Below are 25,534 nucleotides of genomic sequence, written 5' to 3' on the forward strand. Positions count from 1 at the left end.
CACGGGCAATTTGAAGTGCTCAAACGGCCTACCATGCATGTTTTTGGGATGTGGGAGAAAACCCGGAGATAACCCACTCAGGCACGGGGAGAACATGGGGAGGGCTGATGGTGGAATCGAACCAGCACCCTCAGAACTGTGAGGTGGATGTGCTAACCAGTGCCTCACCATGCCGTATTTAGAATTATATTCAGTATATTTTTTTTTTTCAAAATTGATGATTGAAGATGATTCTCGTCGGGCTTGACAGCGCTTTAGCCCGGTTGCCGCGCCATCCCTGACCTGAATAGATCAAATTAAAAAAAAAAATTCAAAATATAAATCATCATCGCCACTATTAAAACTTCTTGGATCGCTGAGAGACTGCACGCTTCACCAAATTTGACAAGGAATTCCCTCATTTCATTAAGGTGCAAATGTCGATACGATACATTGGTATTTAAGTCGATGGATAAATAAAATAATAATAATAAAGTCCCAATGACACACACATCTGGGTGTGGTGAAATTTGTCCTCTGCATTTAACCCATCCCCGTGTGATTTTGATCCATCCCCTGGGGGAGAGGGGAGCAGTGAGCAGCAGTGGTGCCGCGCTCGGGAATCATTTGGTGATGACCTGCACAGCCAAAAAAGCACTTCGCTGCGCACTCGCTGACTTAAGCAGATGAGTTTGCCAAGGTGTTTCCTAACAACTACACCTTTTGATGGGAACATAATTAAGGCTTATTGTAAGTCAAAGTCATAAACAACACGCTGAAAAGTACTCTTAAGATCTTTGCACAAAGCCCCAAAACAAATGATTCATCAGGTTCTTGCAGTACTTGCTTGCAGCAAAGAGCGCTGACCTCAGCCCTAAGCAGAACCTTTGGGGAAAAACTGGAATGTGGACTGCGATCCAAACTTCATCAGCTCTCACTTGTGTATAATAAAGTCCCCAGGTCTAAAATTAAATTTTATACACTGAATGTGGGCGGTTATGTTTGGGTGTCCACAGAGTTTCGGTTCTAAAGTGCACCAGCTCGTAGGCACAAGTAGGAATGCATGCTGTCCAAGAATCTGTTGTCCTTCTGTCTCTCACTCTCCTCCATAATCCCTCTCTCCACATTCTGTCATCTGTCTGGCAGAGTCAGACAAAGGGAGAGAAGGCAGGAGATGGAAAAGGAGAGAATTTTAGACTCTTGGCGGCCGTGCATAGGGTGTTTGGGCCGATGCAGGGGGTTGTGGGCAGCCCTCACATCTCTAATCTCCTATCCCCACAGTCACAGAATCTGTCTGTTCATACTGTTCAAACGTATTCATTTACAAGGTCCGTCACAATTGAGCAAAAAGAACATTTGTTAAGTTTATATTATTTTTTGGTGTCCCAGTCTTTCCAAGAGTTTTTTGTCCTAGCAAAATGATGACTTGAACATTTTTTAGAGGGTCAACATTAAATTGACCATGAATGAATGGAAAGATGGTCATCAGGCATTTTTATTGGATTCTTTACTTATGAAGTCATCTTTGTGGTCTTTAGATATTGGTGTTCTGTTTGCCCTGCTAATTTTGTTAGCGCTCCTCTGCTGGGCTCATTGGAAGTCAGCCCACCTGCCCTCTGCAGTGCAATTAGCCCTTTAGTTTCTTGCCATTAAGATCATGTTCACTCTGGCAGCTGAATAACTCCTGCTTGGCAAAGAAGGTTATCAGGATTACGACTGTCTGCAAGAACTGGCCTTTATTGGGCATTAATTAAAGACTGATATATTTCATTATACACTTCTCATTATTAGTAGTATTTTTCCTAAGTCATGTCTCAATTTTCTGTGCATAAACACTGTATATTAGCAAAAATTGTTTGTTGACAAATAAAGGTCAACAGAACCTCATTTATCTCCTTACAATTATGACAACTATGAATTTAGCAAATCAACCCAGTAAAAAAAAAGAGTAAATCTGTTTTAAATGGGTGTTATTATCAATCGAAGGCTTCTCTTAAATCACAGGTGTCAAAGTCAAGGCCCGGGGGACAGATCCGGCCCGCCACATTATTTTATGTGGCCCGCAAAAGCAACAAATGTGTCAACTTAAGTTGTTTCTTGTTAAAATACCAAAACTGTAAATTGTCTTCTCTTTTAATAACTGTGAGATATTGCAATGAGCTTTTGTTAAAACCACACTTTCAAAGTAAATTACAAAATTGGTGAACTTTTTATTGAATTTTATTATGTGTATGCGATCATAGAAGTCATTATTGGCTCCATGAGGGAAACCATAACGACGATGTGGCCCGCAACAAAAATTAGTTTGACACTTCTGTCCTAAATCAACATACGTAGTCTTATCACAGCGAACAGCAAATGTATTGGAACAGAAGTGACAAAAACTGAAAACAAAAATGTTTTGTTGTGAATTCCTTACTTTCATACATGACCGTATCTAGCATGTGACCCATTTAGTACATCATCAGTTAACATTCATGGCTTTCATCACAGGCTCTTTCAGTTGTAAGGTCAATGTATCCCACCACATGGTGCACATCTTATACAGCTCAGCATTCTTAATGCAGGAACCTACTTCTTCGCCATCCTGCTAGAATGTTCGATTGTGGCCAGAAAAGCAACTGAGACACAATGATTGAAGGAATTAAAACATCCAACATATGTCTGAGCCATTTTCAACGATAATATTCCGACATATTAAAAAATGTAATTGGGCCCCCTTATGTATCATTAGCACGATGGTTAACTCAATTTACTAATTTCTGTCCATCACTAGTTTATTCACTTTCTCCTCCATCTCCCAAAGATCTACACATAACCCACATTAACATTTCCTTTTTCTGCACAGTTCCATCATCATATTTCTTTTCTCTCCACAGTTCCATCATCATAAGCTTCTGCAAGTCATTCAGCTCTACCTTGGTATGCCCATTTCTCCTTAATGTCTTACATTCTCCCCCTTGTGTGATTCTAAAGATCAGCCACCCTGCCAATTGGGCGCATGCGTCAATTACAATTAGAATTACATTAGCTCAACACACACATTTGCCTGTCCATGGGCTTCATGTTTAAAACCATACTCATATGTGTGCAAGCCTGAGAATGGAGCCTGTCCTTAACTAAAACTTTGATATAAGGCTCGGTGAGCTAAGTCTTTCACATACAACAGACGTGCCAGCTGCAGTAGGGTGCTTGGCCCCATTCATTGTATTCACTTGTCCGTCTGTCTTCATGTAGTTTGTGTGCGCGTGTGTGTGTGTGTGCGTGCGTGCGTGTGTGTGTGTGTGTGTGTGTGTGTGTGTGTGTGTGTGTGTGTGTGTGTGTTTGTGAGTGTATGTGAGAGTGTGTGTATAGAGTTGTTGTGTTTGTTGTAGTACTGAAAAAGTCACTTTCAAAACGTCAGACTTTTTACTGTGATAGCTAGCTGCCCGCCAGGCATGCAGCCGAGCAATTTCTCAAACAATAATCAGGATTTTTCTGGTGTTCCCAATCAGTTAAAGTTGGGGGAAAGCAGACCCTGAGGAAAGAAAGAGTTGAATAGTTTAAAAGCGACAGGAGTAAGTAAACAAAATTAGTAGACGTGGAACACCTAATATCAAGGACGATGTGACAGTTACAGCCTGAAGAGACAAAAACTGATGTACTGCGATTTGGGGACAGCAAAAGAAGGGAAGGAAAATGAGGGGTGAGAATAGCAGCGGTGAAGAGAAGTAACAAGGAGGAAAAGAGAAGAAGAAACAAAAAAGAAGAAACAGCATAAAGGCACCATACAATGTAAAGCAAGGTTCATTAACATAGGACCTAAGTAACATAGGCCTGCTTCATAGATAGATTTTCTAAAGGTTTCGTGACCCCTGAAGTGTACTATTATTTAACACTCACCTAGTATTAACAGTGGTTGACCTCCCATTTACACTTGTGACATTAAAATGCTAGAAAGAAAAATGTCTGACGTGTATCTGTGGACTAGAGTTCCCTTTACATCACTGTAGTTAAAGTGCGACTGTCTTATTTCAATTTACCAGTTACCATGCTTAACATATTTTTACAGTCATATTATAGATAAGAATATTCAAATGCTTTGAAGTTGAAAATTGAAATACACTTGTAAAGTTATTAAAGGTTTTGTGATACAAACTTTTGATCCTTGAATGTTTTTTTGTTGTTGGGAAAAATATATCCAAATCCAAACAAACGGTTAATTATTGTCCGGGAAGAGATAATAATTAATCTTTGGGGTGCCCCTCATCTTGTAGTTCTCTTCTCATTTTTCATCACCCGAATTGAAGCACGTCAAGATGGGTCATGGTCATGTTGTCTTTTAAATGCTAGATCCTGCAGACCACAATTTTACACCAACAACTAAATGTGTGTGAAAGTGGAAGCCTGTGCAATACAGTGCCGCTGAGTGTTGTTGTCCTTGATTGCAGAGGCCACTCAAGACATTAGATCTTCTTTGGTGCAATCACAATTCTTGCTAGTGTCCACAGTAGATCTCTTCTGGGGATGAACCAATCAATACTACGTATAAACATAACCAAGGGCATTGCACTGACCCTTTGTATATTTTATTATATCTGAATGAACATTCATTATTACCAGTGTCTTTGTGTCATTAACATGACAACGCAAATGCAAAGTTGTAGAATCAATTGAATCTATCTGCCTGACAAACACCTTGACATAAACTTAATATAGTTTCTCTGTCTTTAACATTTTTATCATGTATAATTATTACTATTGTGTGAAGGCTGTAGCCTTGATGAGAAATAAATGACACCACGCACTTGTTCTAAAAGACTGAAGCACCCCATGTGTGTTTAACAGACGGACCATGTGTATGTGTAGGAATAAATGGGGAGACAGATGGGGCAGTCTCGAGGAACAGTTGAGGAAGGCTTTAGACTGCAGCTGCCCCTTTCTTTTCCCCTCTGCAGCAATCAAAATAAGACACACCAAAACCTATATTGGCACCATGTTTATTTGTAAACCGAGCCTGTCAATCCACGTGTGGATTTTAAAAACACACACAGCTATGCTGCACACATCTGCTCCCATTGGTTCAATGAGATTCCATACAAACAAAATTAACTGCAGTTTTCCTGGATGCTTGACGCCTTTTGTTTGGCAACATATAGTGTACAATCTTTATTTCTATCATGGTCACCATGTTTTAGGAGATTTATTTTTTATTTTTTACATTACCTTTTTTGGACATTTTTGAACTAATATAGAGAACAGTAATGTTGGTCTCCAAAACCCAATAAAAATATGATAGCGCATCCAGGACAACAATGGCAAAGAATTAACTGTTAACTGATAAAAAACCCAAGGGACAGAGCGAGTTTGTTTTGACAGTAATCTAATCTTGAATGCTAGTTAGAGTCATGTGAGTTAATCCCACAAGACCCCTCAGTACTATTTAAGAAACACGCACACACACGCACACGCGCACACGCACACATGCACAGCCTCAGAAACAATTCCAGTTTGTCAATGTGGTTGATGGTTTAAACCACCAGAAGGTATTTTAATTTTTTACTCCTTCGCCCACCCCCCCAAAAAAAAAAAATTGTGTTGGTTTTGTGAGTTGTAGCATGGAAAGCATGAGCAGGAATAGAAATCTGGGAACTTTGATTATTCTAACATGCTTGCACACATGCATTTTATGTCTTGTAATAATACAATAAGCTGCAGGTCTTTGCTTTACGTATTCCCTGGGGTGGAAAAACAACTGAATAATGTAGATTGCATAGTAAAACTAATTAACCAATAATAAACTACAGTACTGGTAAATCCCAGTCCCTCCAGAACAGCCCTGCAATAAGTGAAATCCACAATATACACCCTAGGTATGTTAATACAGCATTAACTTATAAAAAAAAAAAGGGTATTTTAACACATGTAAAAATGATAAACACTTTTCAACATGTATCATTTTAGAAAGACCGGGCCCACAAAACAGGAACCTGTGATTGAGGGTTATCCAATGTACAATGAAACAAAGCTCTTCCTGACAATGCCCCAGTGAAGTTTTCCTTCAGTTATTCGGACGGGTTCCTAACAATATTGTTTTGTTCTTATACAGGTTGTTTTGTCTCATGGTCTCAAATGGTTGTTTGGTTGCAGTAACAATGATGAAGTTGATATGAGTTGCTTAAAAAGAACAGCAGGGCTGTGGAAAACCACAACCATTACACATCTTGCAAATGTTTGTATGCATAATGTAAATAATATATCCTCATGATACGAAATTAAAAGAGTAACAGTATTTCTTTTGTTTCTCTTGCTAAGTTTATTTGAAAGAGAAGTGTGTCATTTATAAATTATGATTACTTACGTAACTATTCAATCAAATATGGCACCCTGCACGGCTTCTTTGGTTAATTGACAAAAGCAAATAAATGTGTATGTTGATTTGGGACTCACGATGAAACAGTAAACGAATAGTGTGAAGAAGGCTGTGGAAAATCTCATGTGTATCATGTGAATTACCACCACCTAACAGTGGATAGGTTAAACTGTGATGGCTCCTTTTGCCTCCCATCACACCAGGATGCCTTCCAACTTATCAAAGATTCATTAGTTCCCTAACACATCCATCCAGTTCTCCATGCACATCAGTACCCCCCATTAACACTGCTCCATATTCTTCCACTGGGACATCTGAGATAATGCCTCGTTCAAGGACACAGGGGGTAATACATAAGAAGTGATAGCCCACTTGGGAGTTAAACCCACAACCGCAATGGCACAGTAGCTGCATCCAATTAACCTCCGTCCTGAGGTTTCCTGCTTCTGAAACTGGAATCACTGTATCGGGGCTCAAGAATATTTATGCCATAAAAATACTACTTCATATCATTTTGTATTAACTCTTGTATTTAAATGGCATGATGGAAACATTTATTGGGAACCTCCTTGAGAGAATACCTACCAATCATGTGATTACTGATGAAAATGGCGGAGACAGGGATACTGAAAACATGAAAGTAATAGGACATCATCCCACTAATCAGTTATTTCAATCAAGGTAGAATTAGTGTGCTCAGGTGTTGCGCACATCTGCTCATTACAAGTTTGCACATGGAAGAGACACTATGGGTCGCTTCCACTCAAGATACCAACATGGAAAACAGCAGAGTTTCAACTCAGAATAATCAATCATCTTTGCCCGGCTGGCGTTTTTGCCATTTAAGCAGACTGAGCTGCCGTTACACTGCTTCAATCATCATCTGCCATTCTAAATGCTAGTGCTAATTAGCATTCCCATGCTAAATTACCTCCCATCCCGTGTTCCCTGATTAGGCTTAATCATTTTGACAGCCAGTTTTATAGCTACGATTGCCCACTAGCTCAGAGTCTATCAAAGGCGATTAGAAAGAGAAAGATTTGAAATGGGAAACTGACACTTTGAGAAGATGAGAGGAATATTGCAAAAATGTTCACATGATGAATAAGACATTGTACCTTGAAAAACGAACAAGATTACAAAAGGAAGAGAATATCCTTGATAAAGTTTTAACCTGATCCAGAATAGTCAAGCAAGGGTATACATGTCATGGTCCTAACGGGAGAACATCCACCTTTGATGCCCTGGAGCTCTGAATAGTGCCCCTGCTGCTGAGTATTGTAGTGCCAGCATGGAGTCAATCATCTGATTGCCATGGTTACCTCACCATCAGTGTAATCCAGCCAATCATTACGCTCAGACTATCTTCGAAAATAGAAAGAAAAAAAGCCCAAGTAACTTCAGTTCCTGTTCACAGGAAAATGATGAAATGGTGTGAAACCATTCACATCACCCATTACACACCTTAAGTGCACACGTTCATCAGTTTTGGTCTTTCTTACTTGCAGCCTTGTTTTTTTTCCAAATGTCTCAAATACTGCCGTTGGTTGGTGGGTGGTCCATTTCATCTTGCTTGATGTGCCATGAGTGTCCTGCTCTCCCAGGTAGACCAAAGAGTAGATGAAATGAAGCGAATGATAGAATTTTCAGGGTTTTACTAAGATCTGAGGGCTTTTCGCCCCGAAGGATGTTTCTGGCAAATGGCTCGGAAGTCAACAAATTGGGTAATTTTATACGATTGGAACACTAGCAAAATCTAGTTTCTATGCTAAGTGACGTGCTATGTTGTTGGAAAATTGTTAGAAAAATGTATCAAATGGAACGGCACATGAAACGAAATGCCCATAATTGTTTTATAAATAATTAATATCCATACAATTTTTGAAGTCTTGGAATTCTGATTCGACCAGTTGTAGAATGTAACGTTGCGAGATTTTCCTATGGCATCAGTGAATCTTTTCCTCACACGCAAACACCCTCACTAAGCAGCTTACACCTCCTGCCTCTAAGGGACTGTCTAGTTTAAGATTAACTCGTGATTATGTATTCACAGATTGATCAATAAATGGAGTCAAACGCACAGTCCGTCACACCATGAATTCTAGTGTACGTGTAGACATTGATACACTGCAGAGCTGCATATATGAGCCTAGCAGCACAGGTTAACCCCCAATGAATGGCAATTATAACGTACACTACTCAACTAATGCAATCTGTCTACGCCTTTGCAGAGCTCACTTCCTTTGTGATCCCAGCGAGTCTCCCACATATTGCATCTTACTTTTATTTCCTAGTTCTACATTTGATGGCAATACACTTATTTTCTTTAAAATTAAGTCAAGGTTATTAATTTCTCATACGTAAGGGCTATTTTTCTTTATCTATTGTTATGCTTAGTGATCTTATATTGGTTGAATCCCTGTTGATTTGTTGTACTTGGTGTCCCATCTTGCCAGCTCTGTTCTCTTTTATAGATGACAGCACGTGAGCGCATCCAGTTGCATTGATGTGCGTCAAGACATTGGCAGCAACCACATCCTGCATCCCTCTAGCACCAAGCAAAGACGTGCACCAAATGAGAGGAAATAGGATTCCATTGAATGGGATATCATGCTATTGGCCCCTCTCACTCTTCAGAGAGAAATAGATCATCTGTCTGCATACAAAAATACATGCACATATATACATGCATGTATATACAGAGAGAGAGAGAAAGAGAGAGAGAGAGAGAGAGAGAGAGAGAGAGAAAGCGAGCGATAGATAGATAGATAGATAGATAGATAGATAGATAGATAGATAGATAGATAGATAGATAGATAGATAGATAGATAGATAGATAGATAGATAGATAGATAGATAGATAGATAGATAGATAGATAGATAGATAGATAATGTCTCTGTGTACGCACATAAACACACAAACACACTTATAGATAGACACACACACACAGACACACACAGACGCACATCATATATATATATATATATATATATATATATATATATATATATACATACACATGTCTGTGTGTGTGTGTCTATCTATGTGTGTTTATGTGTGTTTATGTGCGTACACAGAGACACAAAGACGCAGACCAAAGGGTCAAGCACAAGGACTCGTGGGCAAGGTTTCAGTCGACTTAGCAAAACCCAGAGAGACAGGAAACACTGTAAGGAGGCATGTTTGTGTTAGTGTTAATGTGTGTGTGTGTGTGTGTGTGTGTGTGTGTGTGTGTGTGTGTGTGTGTGTGTGTGTGTGTGTGTGTGTGTGTGTGTGTGTGTGTGTGTGTGTGTGTGTGTGTGTGTGTGTGTGTGTGTGCGTGCGGCCAGGGGGGCAATTCAGTGTTCAATGCTGATAAAAATGCTAATAAGTTAGGCCGTAGTTCACATAGGGCTAAAAATTAACCAACCAAACCACTAAATTGTCAGGTGTCTCTGAATAACGAATTAAAACAATAACATGTAACAGTAAATTGGCATATTTTGGTCTACTTAGTTTTCTATGTTATGTCCGGTGACGTTTGGTTAGGTTCATGGCTGTTGAGGCACTGACGGTTAGATTTATTAAATTATGAACCAAACAGAATGTGTGTCATTAGATTAGCAAGATTTTGTGAAAAGTGCAGGTTATTTTGCAATCAGATCTTTACACTCCTGATTTCATTACTTACATCCTGTTTTGATTTCGAGCAGAGGGCAGGGTACTCATAGACAAACAACCAGCCACACAGTAATGAGACCAGGGCATCGCACCAATTGATGCAATTTCTGTTAAGTATCATGCTTAGTAGGAATTAACCTGGATGTCAGGATTTTCACACACGCTTATCACATGGTTTATTTACAAATAAAAAAATAAAAACAGTTCAAAAACAAATGTGACAGTTAAATATGACATGTCCAACTGCTAGATGGGAAGTGACACATTTTTTAGAATGTGTTCCTTCACAAGGATTACGCCAAGTGCATTCTGGGAACCTAGTGACTTTACCATCAATAGGTTTCACACCTGCACTTATAGAGATGTTGACGCTCTTATGGGCAAATGTTTTCAACATAGCAATCATTGTGGCATGACTAGCAATTATTTGTCCAGCGCATTGCAGCAAGCGAAGGGTGTGAATCACTCTCAAAAACAGCCCAGCTATACACAAAGCACTTGACTTAACTTTTCATATAATTCCTTCAAGATTTTCAGAAGAATGCATATTCACAAATAACAGCAGCTACATTTTGGAATTTTAACCCACAAATTTTCCAGTCTTGACACCAAAATAGATGAGCCCTGCCAAGGAATGTGACATTACAGCGGCAGCTCAGCTGGATATAAGATGAAAAAATAAAATGCTGATTGGCACTCACAACGTGACATCTACTCAACAAAGCTATTTGAGCAAGATTTACACAAACTTCAAGGTACCACACTGTGCGCATTATTATGAAAAGTCATTGCTTGCCTGGGACCGAGGAGAGATTTAGAGGCACAAATCGCACACATGCACAAACACATTAAATAGGTCTACTTACCTGCAGTGCTCCAAAAACTCTTCATGATAACACTCTTACAAAAATACCAAAAAGTGCTTACATTCTCACCTGGCAACGTGCCACAATTTTCCCAACATAATGTTACTTCACACAAAACTTCTTATCGCTTGTTCCACACACTGTGCCAAAATGGTAATAACCAATTTGGTGCATCTCCAGCATGTAACGTTATTATTATAAAAATAGTGTCATGCATACGACAGTCAAGAATCCAATATAACATCACATTTTGGGTACTAACCCAAAGTTTTTCTTTTTTGGAAATGATGATTACATGTACTGTATCCTACCTACTGGCCTACCTTTTTTATACGCCCGCTACGAGTGCCCATGAACGCGACGGTGTGTCCACGGTAGTCGTAGGCTGCCACTGAAGTCATGCCATCATCCTTATCCACGTACAGTGGGACGCCCTCGATGGTGGTGGTGCCCCCTAGAGGCTGGTTGAAGTCATGGCCGCAGAAATTATCGTCAATCTGCAACGGCTAGGTGGGACAGAAAGACACAGACCCATGAACAACTAATGCGTTTAACGCCATTGTCTCACTAAAATGACACATTTTGTGAACGATGCAGGAGCCTTTCAGTCTGGCCAGCACCTACAAGGCATTTTATAGAACTTGAGCAAAGGCAAAACATGGCAAATTTAATGAGGAGCAATGTGAATTTAAAAATCATTGTTAGTAAAATTAACTTTTTTTTTTCTTGTATTGACAAAGAAAATTATGAAGAAAATTAATTTTGTGATTATTTATTGATGGGGGGGGGGGGGGGGGAGTCTAGCCTGCTTTCTTTTGAGTATTTTAGCAGTCAGTGATATGAACATGTCAAAACAACTAAAGTGCCATTAGCAAGAAATTACTTTCTTATGTTGTATTGATTTCTTTGTACCCTGGATTGGCAATGTAGTTCTCGGTAAGAAACAAGCCAATCTGGTAGTGCATGAAATAAAAGGGCAACTGTGAACACACAATCAAGAGAGGTGCAAATGACAGGAAGTAAAATTGTAGGTCAAATTAGCATATTATAATCACAGTGTGACATGTATATGTCCATTGACGGGGAGGTTTGATGCTATGTCACAGTTGATTTACTTGAAAGAGCGTGTGTGTGTGCGTGTGTGTGTGTGTGTGTGCGTGTGTGTATACCTTGGCATGTGGGCATGTGTATAATAGGCATATCATTTAAAGAAGGTGATAGCTTGATGTTTGCTTGACTCCAACATGAGTAATTGACAATCAACTGTATCGGTGTTTTCGTGGGGACAAATGACAAATGTAACAGTGATACAATGGTAATTGGATTTATTCTGGTAGTTATAGTGGACACACACATGGCATGCGCGCACGTACATCATGCACAGTGAAAGTATAAATAGCAAGACATGAATAAGTAACATTTCCCAAAAGGAAAAACATTGTCCATTGACCATCAACAGCACGTTGAGGTAATTGTTAGCACAGCTGTCTCGCAGATGAGCACTCCAAGGCTTGAAGCTCATTTCCGGCCTTCTTGTGTGGCATTTGTATGTTCACTGCTGTGGTTGTGTTGGTTTTGTTCAAGTCTGAGTCTTCCTCCCATATTCCTAAAACATGCACGTTAGGTTTTTTGAAGAGTCCAAATTGCCTATACGCACAAATGTGAATCGTTATTTGTCAATATGTGATTGACTTACAAACAGTCACTGATATACAGGGCCCGGCAAAATGATCTGACACATTTGTAGGTTTAATAAAATGAAAATAAATTAACTTAAAAAAAAAAAAAACTTTTTTATTTAATTTATTTGCATTTTATTAAACCTACAAATGTGTCAAATCATTTTGCCGGACCCTGTAGTTTTGACCTTACCCACGCTACAAATAAAGACAAGCAGTAAAGAAAATGGATAGATGGGTGCTATTTTGACTGGCTGTCTCCAACAGATTTAACTACTGAAGGAGGATCTAAAATTGAATACTGAGTTTAAACTGGTATAGTAGGATGGATACTGTGTGTATTCACATTCACACTACTGCTTTTTTTTCTTCATTCTAACTACTTATATTTGACTTTTTCCTTTGGATGGTTGATCTCCGTGTCTAAACTACAAAATAAAGTGAGTAAAAAGAAAAATAAGTATGGAAAGTTGTGAAATAAAACTTTACTCAACGTCCTACGCTGTAGCGACTTCCTGACGGGAGTGCCGTTGGCTGAGACGAAGCCGAGCAGTGATGTCACCAGCAACAGGCCTCAAGAAACTTGCAGGTTGCCCCCTCCAGCACAACTCGTAGGCCCGCAGCTTCCGTAGCAGCCAGAGTATATAATCCATTTTGGGAACATAATTGGCAATTATAATTCCCATACATGGCTTAAAGTATTCTCCACACGGCTGTCATGTCTCCTACTCCCTATAGCCCGCAGGATTCAGCGTTATCACTTTTCAAAATTTTTATTTGTTTATTATTATTATTATTATTTAGGGTAAGGTTTTCTAAGTTCTAAATTCATCCCAATTTTCCCGTTATTTTCAGTTCCTCAAATGCATTTCAATGCACTTCATTTATATGAGGATTTGCACTCTTCACGGGCCAGCAAAAAGTCGATCGTCATTGTACAACAACAAACTGGAGGTACAACGAAATTGCAGAGGGCTCTTCAAGGTGCTGGTTCTAGTGTGCCCTACAATCCCAGCAACAAGACTAACATTGTTGGATGTATATCTGAATGTTGAGAGCTTGTCTCTACATGCACACAAATATGTATTGAAATAAAGAGTCTGCAGCTCTAAACACAGGCCTCCTTTTTCCAAACCTTTTTTCCAAACTATTTATGTATGTGCATATATAAAATCACTTTAATGAACTGCAGGGAGCCAGACATGTAAACTAATCTGCATTCCCGGTGTCTGTCGTGCTCACTCACACAACGGCGCGCACACACACACAGGAGTGCGATCGCCATCTTCACAGCACTTTGGCCGGCATGCTGAGGATGCTAATGGTTTGTTATGTTTAGACTGACTTGCATCATTACCATAGAGTCAACAGCTCAGACCGAGGCACAGCGGAGCATTCAGGCATCGTGTCTGCAGACAAATGTGGCCTCACACAGACCTGACATCTGCTCACAGTTGTGGGCCGTGTAGACGTGTAATTCCTGTAGCCAACCCGCTCTATCATTAGCCCTTCACTAACTCACAGAGGACATACTGCAACACTTTCAGCCACCAGGGTCAATTTCATTATTTTAAATCAAAACCTACATGTGATGCATGTCATGTGTCACAACAATCCATGAGACCACTGTCACTTTACCAATTATCATTGTGTGTATCATGATGTGCATTAAAATGTCATATTTCTTTGATTATTGTAATTGTTTGGGGATAGAGATTGTAGATTCAAACAAATGACTGCCTTTTTGTTTTAGAATTTCAAAAACAAAATGATTGATTTTGAATGGTGATGCCAACTATTCTGGTAAAATCTTTATGCAAGTTCAACAAAATCTGTTTGCAACTGTTATCAACCTTTTAGGAACCCTGAGGGAATATCAACATTTGTTACGTGCGCAAAGATCCACAGTTCAGTGAGATACAAGCTTTAAAAAGCATTTGAGTGGAAAAGAAATTAAATGGAAGGATCTTGGTGTACACCTTGCATTACTAAAATAATATCTGTTCATTTGCTCCCGAGCTTCTCTTTTATTGTTTTGTTTTGTTTTGTTTCTCTTTACTGTCTTCCATTTGCTTTAACCTTGGTCAGGAGTAATATTAAGTTCAAGCTGATAAAAAAATAATAATATTCAGTGTGTTAGTCTCTCCAATATAAAAGATTTTCAATTACGCAGAAATTAGAAGTTTTCATTGTTGAGAATAAAGTGAAAATCGGAATTCCACTCTCTCATTTTATTCACAAAACAAACAAAAGTGGGGAAAACATACAGGAAAAACACCAAATGCAGTTTCGCTAATGACGCTAATGGCGAACAGCAGCAACCCTTACTTGACTCCTCAGGTAATATTTGAACAACAGACAGTGAAAGAAGCCCCCACAAATCTTTTCAGATCCCCTGCATGTACTCAACTTTTGAGTATAAACTGTTAAAATATGACCACAATGTAAACATTGTCACCCTCCTAAAGTAATGGCGTAAGTCATACATTTTCACATTTTTGCTGCTAAAACCATCTACCCCTTCGTTAAACCAATCATTCAACTCTACGCGTGAAATAAAATGATCAATAATTATATTATAATCATTATTTTAATTTGTTTGTTTTTATGGTATTTCATGAGGGATATGATAGTGGTAACAAAGACACAGTTAGTAGGTATCTATAGAATTAGGCAATGCACAACCTTGTGATCAATCCTTGCTAACAGTTTCTACTGAGGCACGCTTTGAGAATACAGGTTTTCTTTTTGCTTGAACCTCTAACAGGAATCGATTTAAACATTTTGGAAGACATTTGCATGAACCTTTTGAATCAGTAGAATAAAGTATGGATGTGTGAAATATTAGTTATGCTTGTTCTAGAGTGCAAAAAGCCTACAAAAACATCCATTTGCCAAAAAGTGCTCCTATAATCTGCCAGGCAGGACAATGTTGAGATCAAGGCTCAGGGGGGGGTTTCCACCATCTGCTGCAGGACCCTTTGCTCTCTTTCTCACCGATTATCGTACTGTAGGACTCTGGCAGCATTGTTGGAGTGTGATTGTCATGCTCCAGAATGAATTTGGCATGGTAAAACGTCTCCCTGATGTTGTGAGATGAGATGATGGATAAGAATCCGCCTGTACTTTGAGGCAGTAAAGAGAACCGGGAAGATCAGACATAAAACAAACTTTACCCTGCCAGCTTCATAATTCAACATCTATAAGCCCATGTGTGAACTCAGCAGGCCATTGTCAGAATTTCATGGTAATCAAGCGGGCTTGGTCATGAGACTGGAGTCGAGCAAGAAAAACAAAAACATCCGGAGATGACTAGGAAAAAATTAATAGAAGTTAACCAATATTTCCGAGCCAAACTGAATATTTCTCATGCGAATAAGCAAAAAAAAGGCTAAAAACATTCTACAACCAAGTTGCCAATTTTCAAGAAAAAAAATAAAATTACAATACATTCTTCTGAAAAGGACATTGTTAGCCTCCAAAAATTACTACAGTGTATATTCTTATCAAACAAAACAAACAAACAAAGAAGCACCTTTTGTTTCCCCCCACCAAAAATGAACTTACGTAATAATGCACCTCTTGTTAAATGCCCCCAAAAGCACTTTATATTAATACTATACATTTTCTTTTCACTCTTGGAAAATGACTAATGAATGCAATGAATTTCTATCCATCCATCCATCTTCTGTAACGCTTGTCCCCACGGGGGTCGCGGGCGTGCTGGAGCCTATCCCAGCAGTCTACGGGCAGTAGGCAGTGGACACCCTGAACTGGTTGCCAGCCAATCGCAGGGCACACAGAGAAGAACAACTATCCGCATCTCTGGGCAATTTGGAGTGCTCAATTGGCCTACCAAGCATGTTTTTGGAATGTGGGAGGAAACTGGAGTTCCCGGAGGAAACCCACGCAGGCACGAGGAGAACATGCAAAGTCCACACAGGGAGGGCCGGAGGTGGAATCGAACCCGCACCCTCCGAACTGTGAGGCGGACGTGCTAACCAGTGCCATACCGAGCCTCCCCTGAAATGAATTTGAATTATTTAATTCATCCTCAATATTTATTATCGGTTTAATAGAAAGGGAATTCAAATTCATTTGAATTTTATGAAATATTTGTTCATCATTACGAGTTAAAAATGTTTTGTACATGCAGGGATGTTAGATTTATGTGATGAGACATTATATACATATTAGAGATGCACCGATCCGACTTTTTCAGTTTCGATACCGATACCGATGCCGTGGTTTTGCGTATCGGTCGATACCCGATACCGATCCGATATTATGGTTGACTTAACAAGCTACATACCTCTACATGTGGAACAGAAAAGACTAAAGGCAATGGCATCAGGCATGACTACACAGTTCATTCCTAAGACAAAATGTAACAAGATAAAGCAGATTCATGCAATGAACTATTTATTTGTAACATAAATTGTGCAACAGCAGCAATAAAGTGTATCAGCATTTAAATTCAAGTAAATTAGGATACAAACTTCTTAAAAAAAAATATACAAATGTTGCAGCTGAAACTGCACTGGGCAAATATAGAAAGGGTGATCAAGCACACAGTAACCAAATATTAAAATAAATAGTAAACATGTAAACATTAGGTGCCGTTCCACATCACTCATGACCTGTTGATGCTAAATGCTCATTTAAGCAGCAATGAGAAGTGCTCCCTGTAAACAAGCTCCGCTTAGTACTAGTACTATAACTGGCAGTACTACCACCACCCCTGGCAACATTAGCTTTGCGGACATTACAAACTGCCGTCGAGCTAGTTGGCGTGTTCAGTTTAAAGTACCTCCACACAGCTGACTCTTTCGTTCGCTCCATGTTTGCGTTTGTTTAGAAAACTCTCGTGGATGCGGCACACGTGCTGCTGACGTATGACGTAGCCGCGTCCCGCGGCACACGTGCTGCTGACGTATGACGTAGCCCGCGTCCCAATAGATTAAGGAAAGGATCGGCTCACAGATCGGCTGCATTTTCCGATACCCGATCCATCAATTTTGTTGATATCGGGACCGATATCCGATCCAGATATCGGATCGGTGCATCTCTAATACATATCAGCCTATAATTGGCCAAAAGCTAAGGTAGGGAGGAGTAAGGTTTGTTTTCTGATTGTTTCTGCCTATTTAACTAATATTACATAATTATTCATTATTTACTCATTTTTCAGACTCCCAAGATCAGGTTGAGAACCCTTGCTGTAAACAGTCTAGATGCTGACAGATTTGAGGTGATCTTTCTTTGGGCAAACATCGATGTTCACATTCACTCACATGCAAACTGAATTGACCACCAACCTCGCCCAGTGGAAGGACGTTACGCATTAAAAACTGTAGTGTCCACCTATGTTATGTCACTTGTCCCCATGGGCTGATGGTGCTATTATTAGTTCTAGCTTTAGCCATACACAGCATCATTACAACCAAGAACACCTTTGGTGACACAACGACAGAGTCCCTCGTGTTGTCCTTGCCCAAGACCGCTGCTGTATGTAGCCACAGCGTAGCCCCGGGCATCTCTCTCACACACATGTGGTTCGTACGCACACAAACTCAAACACACACATGCGCAGACCCTTTACCAAAGTCTTGAATGATGAATGTGTGTTGCGATATAGACTGAGAGTGGGTGAAGACGGGAAACAAGGAGGGGAAACCTGGAATAAGACGAAGGGCCAACAGTGCACTTGTCGTCGCTAATTAGATTCAATGAAGAAAGAGAGTTTCGATTTAGTCCTAAGAGTTGCCTGCAGCACTGACCTTGCTATAGTTTTCTGCACAAAACACATCAGATCTATTATGGCCATTACTGTGCACAATCATATTTGCACAATCCAACCATAGAGGATTTGGAAATTGTGTCATTTGTAAAGCAGAGCGTCAGTAAACAAATAATGTATTACATAAAATATCTGGCTAATGTACAGAAGACCCTCAAAAGCAGGGGTGTCCAAACTCCATCCTCGAGGACCACTGTCACGCAGGTTTTAGATGTCTCTCCCGCCAACACACCTGATTCAAATGATCAGGATCTTTATGAGAGCTTTATGAGATCTTTCCAGAGCTTGCTGATGCGCTAATAATTTGAATCAGTTGTATTAGAGGAGGGAACATAAAAGAAATCCAGGACGGCCGCCCTTGAGGGCCGGAACTGATCAAATTTACCAGCATTTACACAAATCAGAATTTGAATATTATTTTCAGAAAAAAAAAAATCAAGACTATGGCATATTTAATGGGACTTATATTTTGAATTATGCATTTCAGTATATGTTGATTCCTCCTTTCTAATATAGAAGAGGGTGTACTGACAAACTGGATAAATACATCAACAACAAATACACTTACACGCACACTCACACACATGCATGAGTATGCACATGCACACAAACGTGCACACACACGCACACACACGGGCAAACACACAAAATACTTTTGTCCAGCTATTTGTTGTGACCTGGCACTGCAGGTGGAGAACACAACTGAAGTGCTGGTCTTCGGTTCGCCCCAATGAGCCAAGATCTACTCTTTAATTGGTTACTGATGAAGAAAGTGTGTGCGTGCATGCGTGCGTGCGTGCGTGCACGCGTGCGTGCGTGTGCGGTGTAAAGGAAGTCTATGTTTGCACATGTGTGACAGGGCAGGAGGTGCAGCAGGGATGTTAAACATCTGTCTAACAGATGGGGGGCACTTGAGGCTTTGAGCTCCCAACACACACACGCGTTTTAAAATGTATGCGCGTGTGTGTGTGTGTGTGTGTGTGTGTGTGTGTGTGTGTGTGTGTGTGTGTGTGTGCGTGTGTGCGTGCGTGCGTGCGTGCGTGCGTACGTACGTACGTGCGAGTCTGTGAGTATGGCCAAGAGAAGTGTGTCGAATTAAATAGACAAAGGTGTATTGCTTCCACTTAATATCCACATCTACATAACATTTGTCTGCATCTTAAAACTAGGCTACGTTACACATTACCGTAATTTTCGGACTATAAGTCGCGGTTTTTTTCATAGTTTGGGTGGGGGGGCGACTTATACTCAGGAGCGACTTATATATGTTTTTTTTCACAACTTTTTACTTGATCATTAACACATCACTTACAAGTATAGTTGACCACTTCACATGTTATTTTTAGTATAGTTGATCACTTCACATGCTTTGATATCTTTATCTTGAACATATTCAAAACATGAAAAATAGAGAGAAAAAATCAAATAAAGTAATTTAAAGCGCCATATTCTCTGGACATGTCCTCTGTCACCAGGATGACATAAAAGACGAGAAATTTGATCGATGGATTTAATGATTTGGAGTGACACAAATGGTTTGATAATATTGTTGTTTATGTGATAGTTATTTAAAATATAGTTTATATATCGTTGTATGGGCCTGTGGAATAATTTGAACTGCGGCGCGGCACACGGCATTGTTGACAAAGGACGATCGATGGATTTAATGAATTGGAGTGACACAGATGGTTTTATAAACGTGTTATTTATGTAATAGTTTTTTTTAAATAACTGAATGTTACGTCAGGCCCGTTCTCAGCTCCTCGTTTGTGTTTGTCACGTTAGCATACCGTATCGTTTAGCCTGTTGTTGCTCGTTCATGTCTGTTCTTGGTGTTGGATTTTGTCGAATAAATTGCCCCCCAAAATGCGACTTATACTCCGGAGCGACTTATATATGTTTTTTTTCACATTTTTGGGCATTTTATGGCTGGTGCGACTTATACTCCGGTGCGACTTATAGTCCGAAAATTACGGTACATGCACATCTCGTATATTGAATACAAGCAGCGGATAACGCACATCAACAGTGATATGTATTAATTAACTAATATTAGCGAAACATTGGTCTGTGCAAATTAAGTGAATTGACTGACTTTTTAATGCTATTGGGGCAACCAAAGCACATGATTAGCAGAAGTATATTTACTAAGCATGCAACATAACATACAGTACTGTGCAAAATCCTTGGGCCCTCACTTGGTGTGTTGCATAAAAATACCTTGCATATTTTAAAAGTCTACTGGTTGACTTTCAAAATATGCAGTGCTCGTCAAACAGAAGATAAGTGGAAAAACAACTGGAGAATTTTTATTTACGTTATTTTATTTTCTCAAATGGTGGCTAATTCCTGGTTCATGGAGGCTGACAAATGTGAAATAAGGTAGGTACTTCAGTGGTGCCATCCAATTTGGGAAAGAACATATTTATTTATGTATTATAGCTCAAGACTAAAAGGAAGGCACAATGACATTTCAGCAAGTTGTTTTGGTTGATTTGTTTTGAGTCAAATCGGGAGAGTTATGGTAGGAAATAAAAAGCTGCAGGCAAAAGTGCGAGAGAGCATTTCAGCATTTACTTTGCAGCTTGATGTATTCCACTGTTTTCAAGCCATGATGTTGTAAGTGTTTACATATTTTATCTATTTCATTGTTTCACAATCTTTCTATTCGCTTCAATTCCTTGAATCTGTTTCAATTCCTTCTTTCTCTTGCCTAGAAACAGGCGTGGCCATCATCTTTGGAGTTGCAACAATGGATTCATATGGACAAAAGTAATGGGAAACTATACACTAGATCACAATCAATAATTATTCTGTATATTTTGATACCATTATAATATTTTAAACCAGTTTCCAACTGTAAAAAACAGGTATGGAAGGTCTTTTTTCTGTTCCAGCATGACTGTGATCCCGCGCCCAAATCAAGAACGTTAAAGGCATGCTTGAATGAATTTGGTGTCAAAGAAATTGACCTCCATCCTATCTAACTCCTTTGGGATAAATTCAACAACAGAAACTGAGCCAGACGCTCTCTCATGCAAAGAGTAGAAACAGAAATGACACTCCATACCATCTTGCATTACAGCTTCCCTTAAGCCAAATTGCTCTTTCTATGCACTGTAACACAAACCAGATGATGCTCTTTAAGTTGTGCTGCCCATCCGAGCACAGCAGAGCGTAATCTGTGTAATCGCAACTAAAGCCATTCCTGACAGCCATAATCCAATTACAACTACAACAGACCACTACGGGAGCTCACCCAAAAGTGTGAGCCTCAAATCTGCAATCACAGAAGAGTTTCCACAGCAAATCTTAACACGCAGGTACATACAACTCTGCAGCTTGGTACATTTGCACCTATAACCACAAAATGTTTAATGAATGAAAGTCTATTTATTTCTTATATTGGGACCACACTTGATTAAGATGAAAAAGGATTAGCGGATTTATTATGTTTATAAAGGCAAATGCCTTATTTTTTTAAATCACAAATGCATTTCCCTCAACACAGCAGAATGACAAGTTAGTCGCGAAAAACGCCCCCTAGGGGCTGCAGGCAGTATAAGAAGGGCCTTGTAGAACATCGTTTGGCCAATGGTGACGAGGGCTGATGACAACGCCTCGTCTGCACCAGTCTTAAAAGATGATTAAGTGTGATTCAATTACAGAATATCAAAAGCTTAATTCTTGAGTAATACATCAGAGCAGAGCATCTGTGCATCTCACCAATATAAGCTTATTTGCTACGTATTTCAATACACGGAATGTGATCGATTCAAGGACGGTTCGATTTTAAAATGGAATGACTCGATTCTGATCGATTCAGTGGGATTAAATTCAATTTGATATGGTATGGCTGAGTTTGACATGGTATGATGCAAGAAGTATTGTCATTTTACATACACATGAATGAACTTGCCAGTCCTTAAAAGGTGCCATTTCCTTGAATGATATAGGCTACATCTCTAATCTATTTTTCCAAAATCCTGTTCTTGCGCTGTATGGTCTTTTAGTCACAGTAGTCCTCTACTTTGCTTTTAAATGTCTTAAGTCTTTCTGGTTTTTAAATATCTTATATTATTTTGCCTTTCAATGTTGTATATGGCCTTTAATGTTGTTTGTAAGCTTGTATATGAAATGCACTTTATACTGTTAGTTGTCAATAAATGTTTATGCACTGTATTAGTCATCACACATTATTCGATAATTTAGGAAGTTTAGAAAAGGTCAATGTTATGTTTACAGAGTTACCAATCTCGAGAGAGAAATATTTTTTGTGTGTAATTAAGTTTCTAAGTGCTGAAATACTCAAAATCCACAACAAGCTGAGATTTTTGTAAACCAACAGTGGCCATTAATCCATGCTGTCATGTGCTTGAGTTAACAAAAAAACAACAGTGTGCCAAACATTTGCTTCACAGGCGCTACTCATAAATGGTCCAATTGAGAATCACCAACAAATGGGGGCGATTTCACACAAAATACACAAATCACAAGAGAAACACATGTCACAGCGGACATCATTAGAATGCCTCACATTGTGTAACATTTTGCTGTGTCATGCTGCGATATCCCTCAAGACAATGAAGAGTAAACAACATCTCATTAAAACGTATATCGCTATAGAAATGTTTTGACAATTTATCTAACCCTACTCTGACGCAAGACAAATTCTGGATTAGATTATATGGGACCAATGAAAATTAATTGGAATCTTGTCTGAAATCTTTATCTAAATGCGTGAAGTGCCACATGGGAAGCACAAAAAGGTGATTTCAATCTCTCACCCAACGAAGACTGCACACTTTTTTGTAATTTCCGTTAAATTATAACAATACGTTTAAAAATTAGGTAAACATTTATTTTCCCTCATTTTGTTTTTTATGTCTGCACTGCATTATTTCCATTGGGCATTTTTCCCCATCTTGCCCACGGACTACTGACTTCCGTCTGCTGATGATGGGAAAACAATGCCGACCGGAAAACATGTCACTTTCGAAGGTGTTCCACTGTTATGTTTATTTTTTTCACAAGCTGGACTGTAACTTAACTCATAAACACAATATCGCAGTGGGAGATATCACAATTAAAATTAGCCCGCATGATGTAAACTCAGCCATTGGAGACATGATATTCCCTCCCCAGGAGGCCCAAAGCATGATGCAATGTGGGTGATCCATCCTTTGCGGCACAAGACAACTCTAATGAGACCGAAGATAAAGTAGGAACTACATGGGAAGAACGAAGCATGAAACAGATGGAAACAAACACTGACGTGCACTCTTGTACACATAAACACTTGTCAGCTGCCAGGAAGGCGGCATATACAAAAATGCCATTAAAATAGACGGTAATCTTGAACAACAGTAATCAACACTGATAAATATTAATAGAAGGAGTAGAAGAGAAGGAAACTAATCCAGAGCTAATAAGAAAGCAACCAATAATAGTTTTCTTGCTTGTCTTGCACATGGCCTCTTTGAAGGCACACAAAATAGGAGGTACAGGCAACCGTTAGCAAATACGTAGAAAAAAGATAACATCGCCATTTCTGAATACGGCTCATTTGACATTCTGAGTGGGTTTCGCTGCAGCCGCGTCTGCCCGCTTAAAGAGCTGTAGAGCTGGATGGCGGCCCACAGCCGGAGAAGGTCACCCGGCACTTTAACTCCCAGCAGAGCAACACTGGCCTCTTTTCAATAACGAGGCAACACGAGGAGGCAAAAGGGACAGACCTGCCTTTTGAGCCACACCCATTAGGGCACCAACTTCACTGAAACTCTAAAGTTCAATGCCCTTACAACTGTAGTTAGTACATCATTCAGATCATTGTTGTTTGTATATCTTGACAAACAAGAGATACTTTCAAGAGTAATCGTAATGCATTGTGTAGAGTATTGGAAGAAGAAGAATCTGGTTAAAATAAAATTCTCAATTTTTCTGTATCAAATTTGGAACCATGTTTAGGGGGTAAGCTTGCATTTTTTTTGCAGCATGTTTTTAACAACTCAACATACATGAGTGCACATTCTTCTTTTCAAAATTTTATAACAAATTTTAATTTTTTTATGAAAATCTTTGTGAATTATTTTTATCATTAAAAAAATCTCGTAGCCAATTTCAATTAGTGGAGTTTGCAAGAGTATTTTGTAATATAGTATCTCGTGATTTTAAAAGAAAACTCAAAATTTTCCAACAAATTTGTTTGGGTTAACTCATTGATGTTGAGCACAATTTACTGAGCCATTGTTACGCAAACGTTCCTATGGAACATAACAGACAAATGATTAATAAAGTGTAAGTAAAGTATCTATCACTTAACAATAATTATGTGACAATGTGGTGTAAATGACATCATATAAAAAAAAAAGCACAAAAACAAATCAGCCTATTGTAAGCGAGAGTAACATACGGTAATTGATAACCACTAACACTAATTAAATTTGTGAGGTCACCAACATGGAATGGATGCAATTAATTAAATGGACCCCCCCCCGTGTGTAATCAAGGTGTTACAGCTCACTAGAGAACATGTATGGGGAACTCATCACTAAAACAAAACAATAGATGAGCCGCTATTCAAAAACAAGTTCAGTGAACAGTCAGCAAGTAGTTCCAAGAGCAGGCTGCCCTTCAAAATGAAGATAATGCTACACTGAGAGGTTTCAATCTGAGAAGCGTAATACGAATGCATCACAAGCATCATTACTTCTCACACCGTTGTGATGTGAATGGCTTTATTTGTCCTTGAAAAATGAAAGACACAACCCTATAGCTTTGTGAAATAGCTTTTACAAAAATACGTCCGTTGAGACCTCGGGAAAGGGCAACAGACAATGGGTTGTTTTGTGGGTTGGCTCCTCCTAGGTTGTGAAATGTAATTAATTTTAAGGTTAAAAAAGTTGAGTATGCGATAAACACAAACAGTATTAAAGATCATACATGTTTGACTGTGTGTTCTGTACGGTTAAGTGTAGGTGGGACAACAATAGTAATGTAGAGGCTCTCCAGTCTCCAATTTTGTATATATTTTTCTGTAGGGCTTCTAATTTATATCCAAAGTCCCTTAGTAGACGATCTTAATTTATTTTTTAATTGATTGGATGGTATAAAAAATATTGGGTCTCTGGTGTGCCTGCCTGCCTGCCTGCCTGCCTATCAAGTGTGAAATTAGACCAAGTAGAATTAGAACCAATT

The 25,534-nt window shown here is 39.2% G+C and overlaps 1 protein-coding gene across 2 annotated transcripts in view; it reads right to left on the minus strand.

Annotated features, from left to right (window-relative positions):
- Positions 1 to 25,534, minus strand: part of LOC119119674 (plexin-A1-like) — a 158,110-nt gene that overhangs the window by 102,250 nt on the left and 30,326 nt on the right. For both annotated transcript variants that reach the window (XM_037246165.1, XM_037246164.1), the window contains exon 3: positions 11,182 to 11,364. In XM_037246165.1, coding sequence (XP_037102060.1) covers positions 11,182 to 11,364 — 183 coding nt within the window. The remainder of the gene's footprint in view (positions 1 to 11,181; positions 11,365 to 25,534) is intronic.

This window comes from Syngnathus acus, chromosome 2 (genome assembly GCF_901709675.1).
Source record: "Syngnathus acus chromosome 2, fSynAcu1.2, whole genome shotgun sequence".
Classification (NCBI taxonomy): Eukaryota; Metazoa; Chordata; class Actinopteri; order Syngnathiformes; family Syngnathidae; genus Syngnathus; species Syngnathus acus.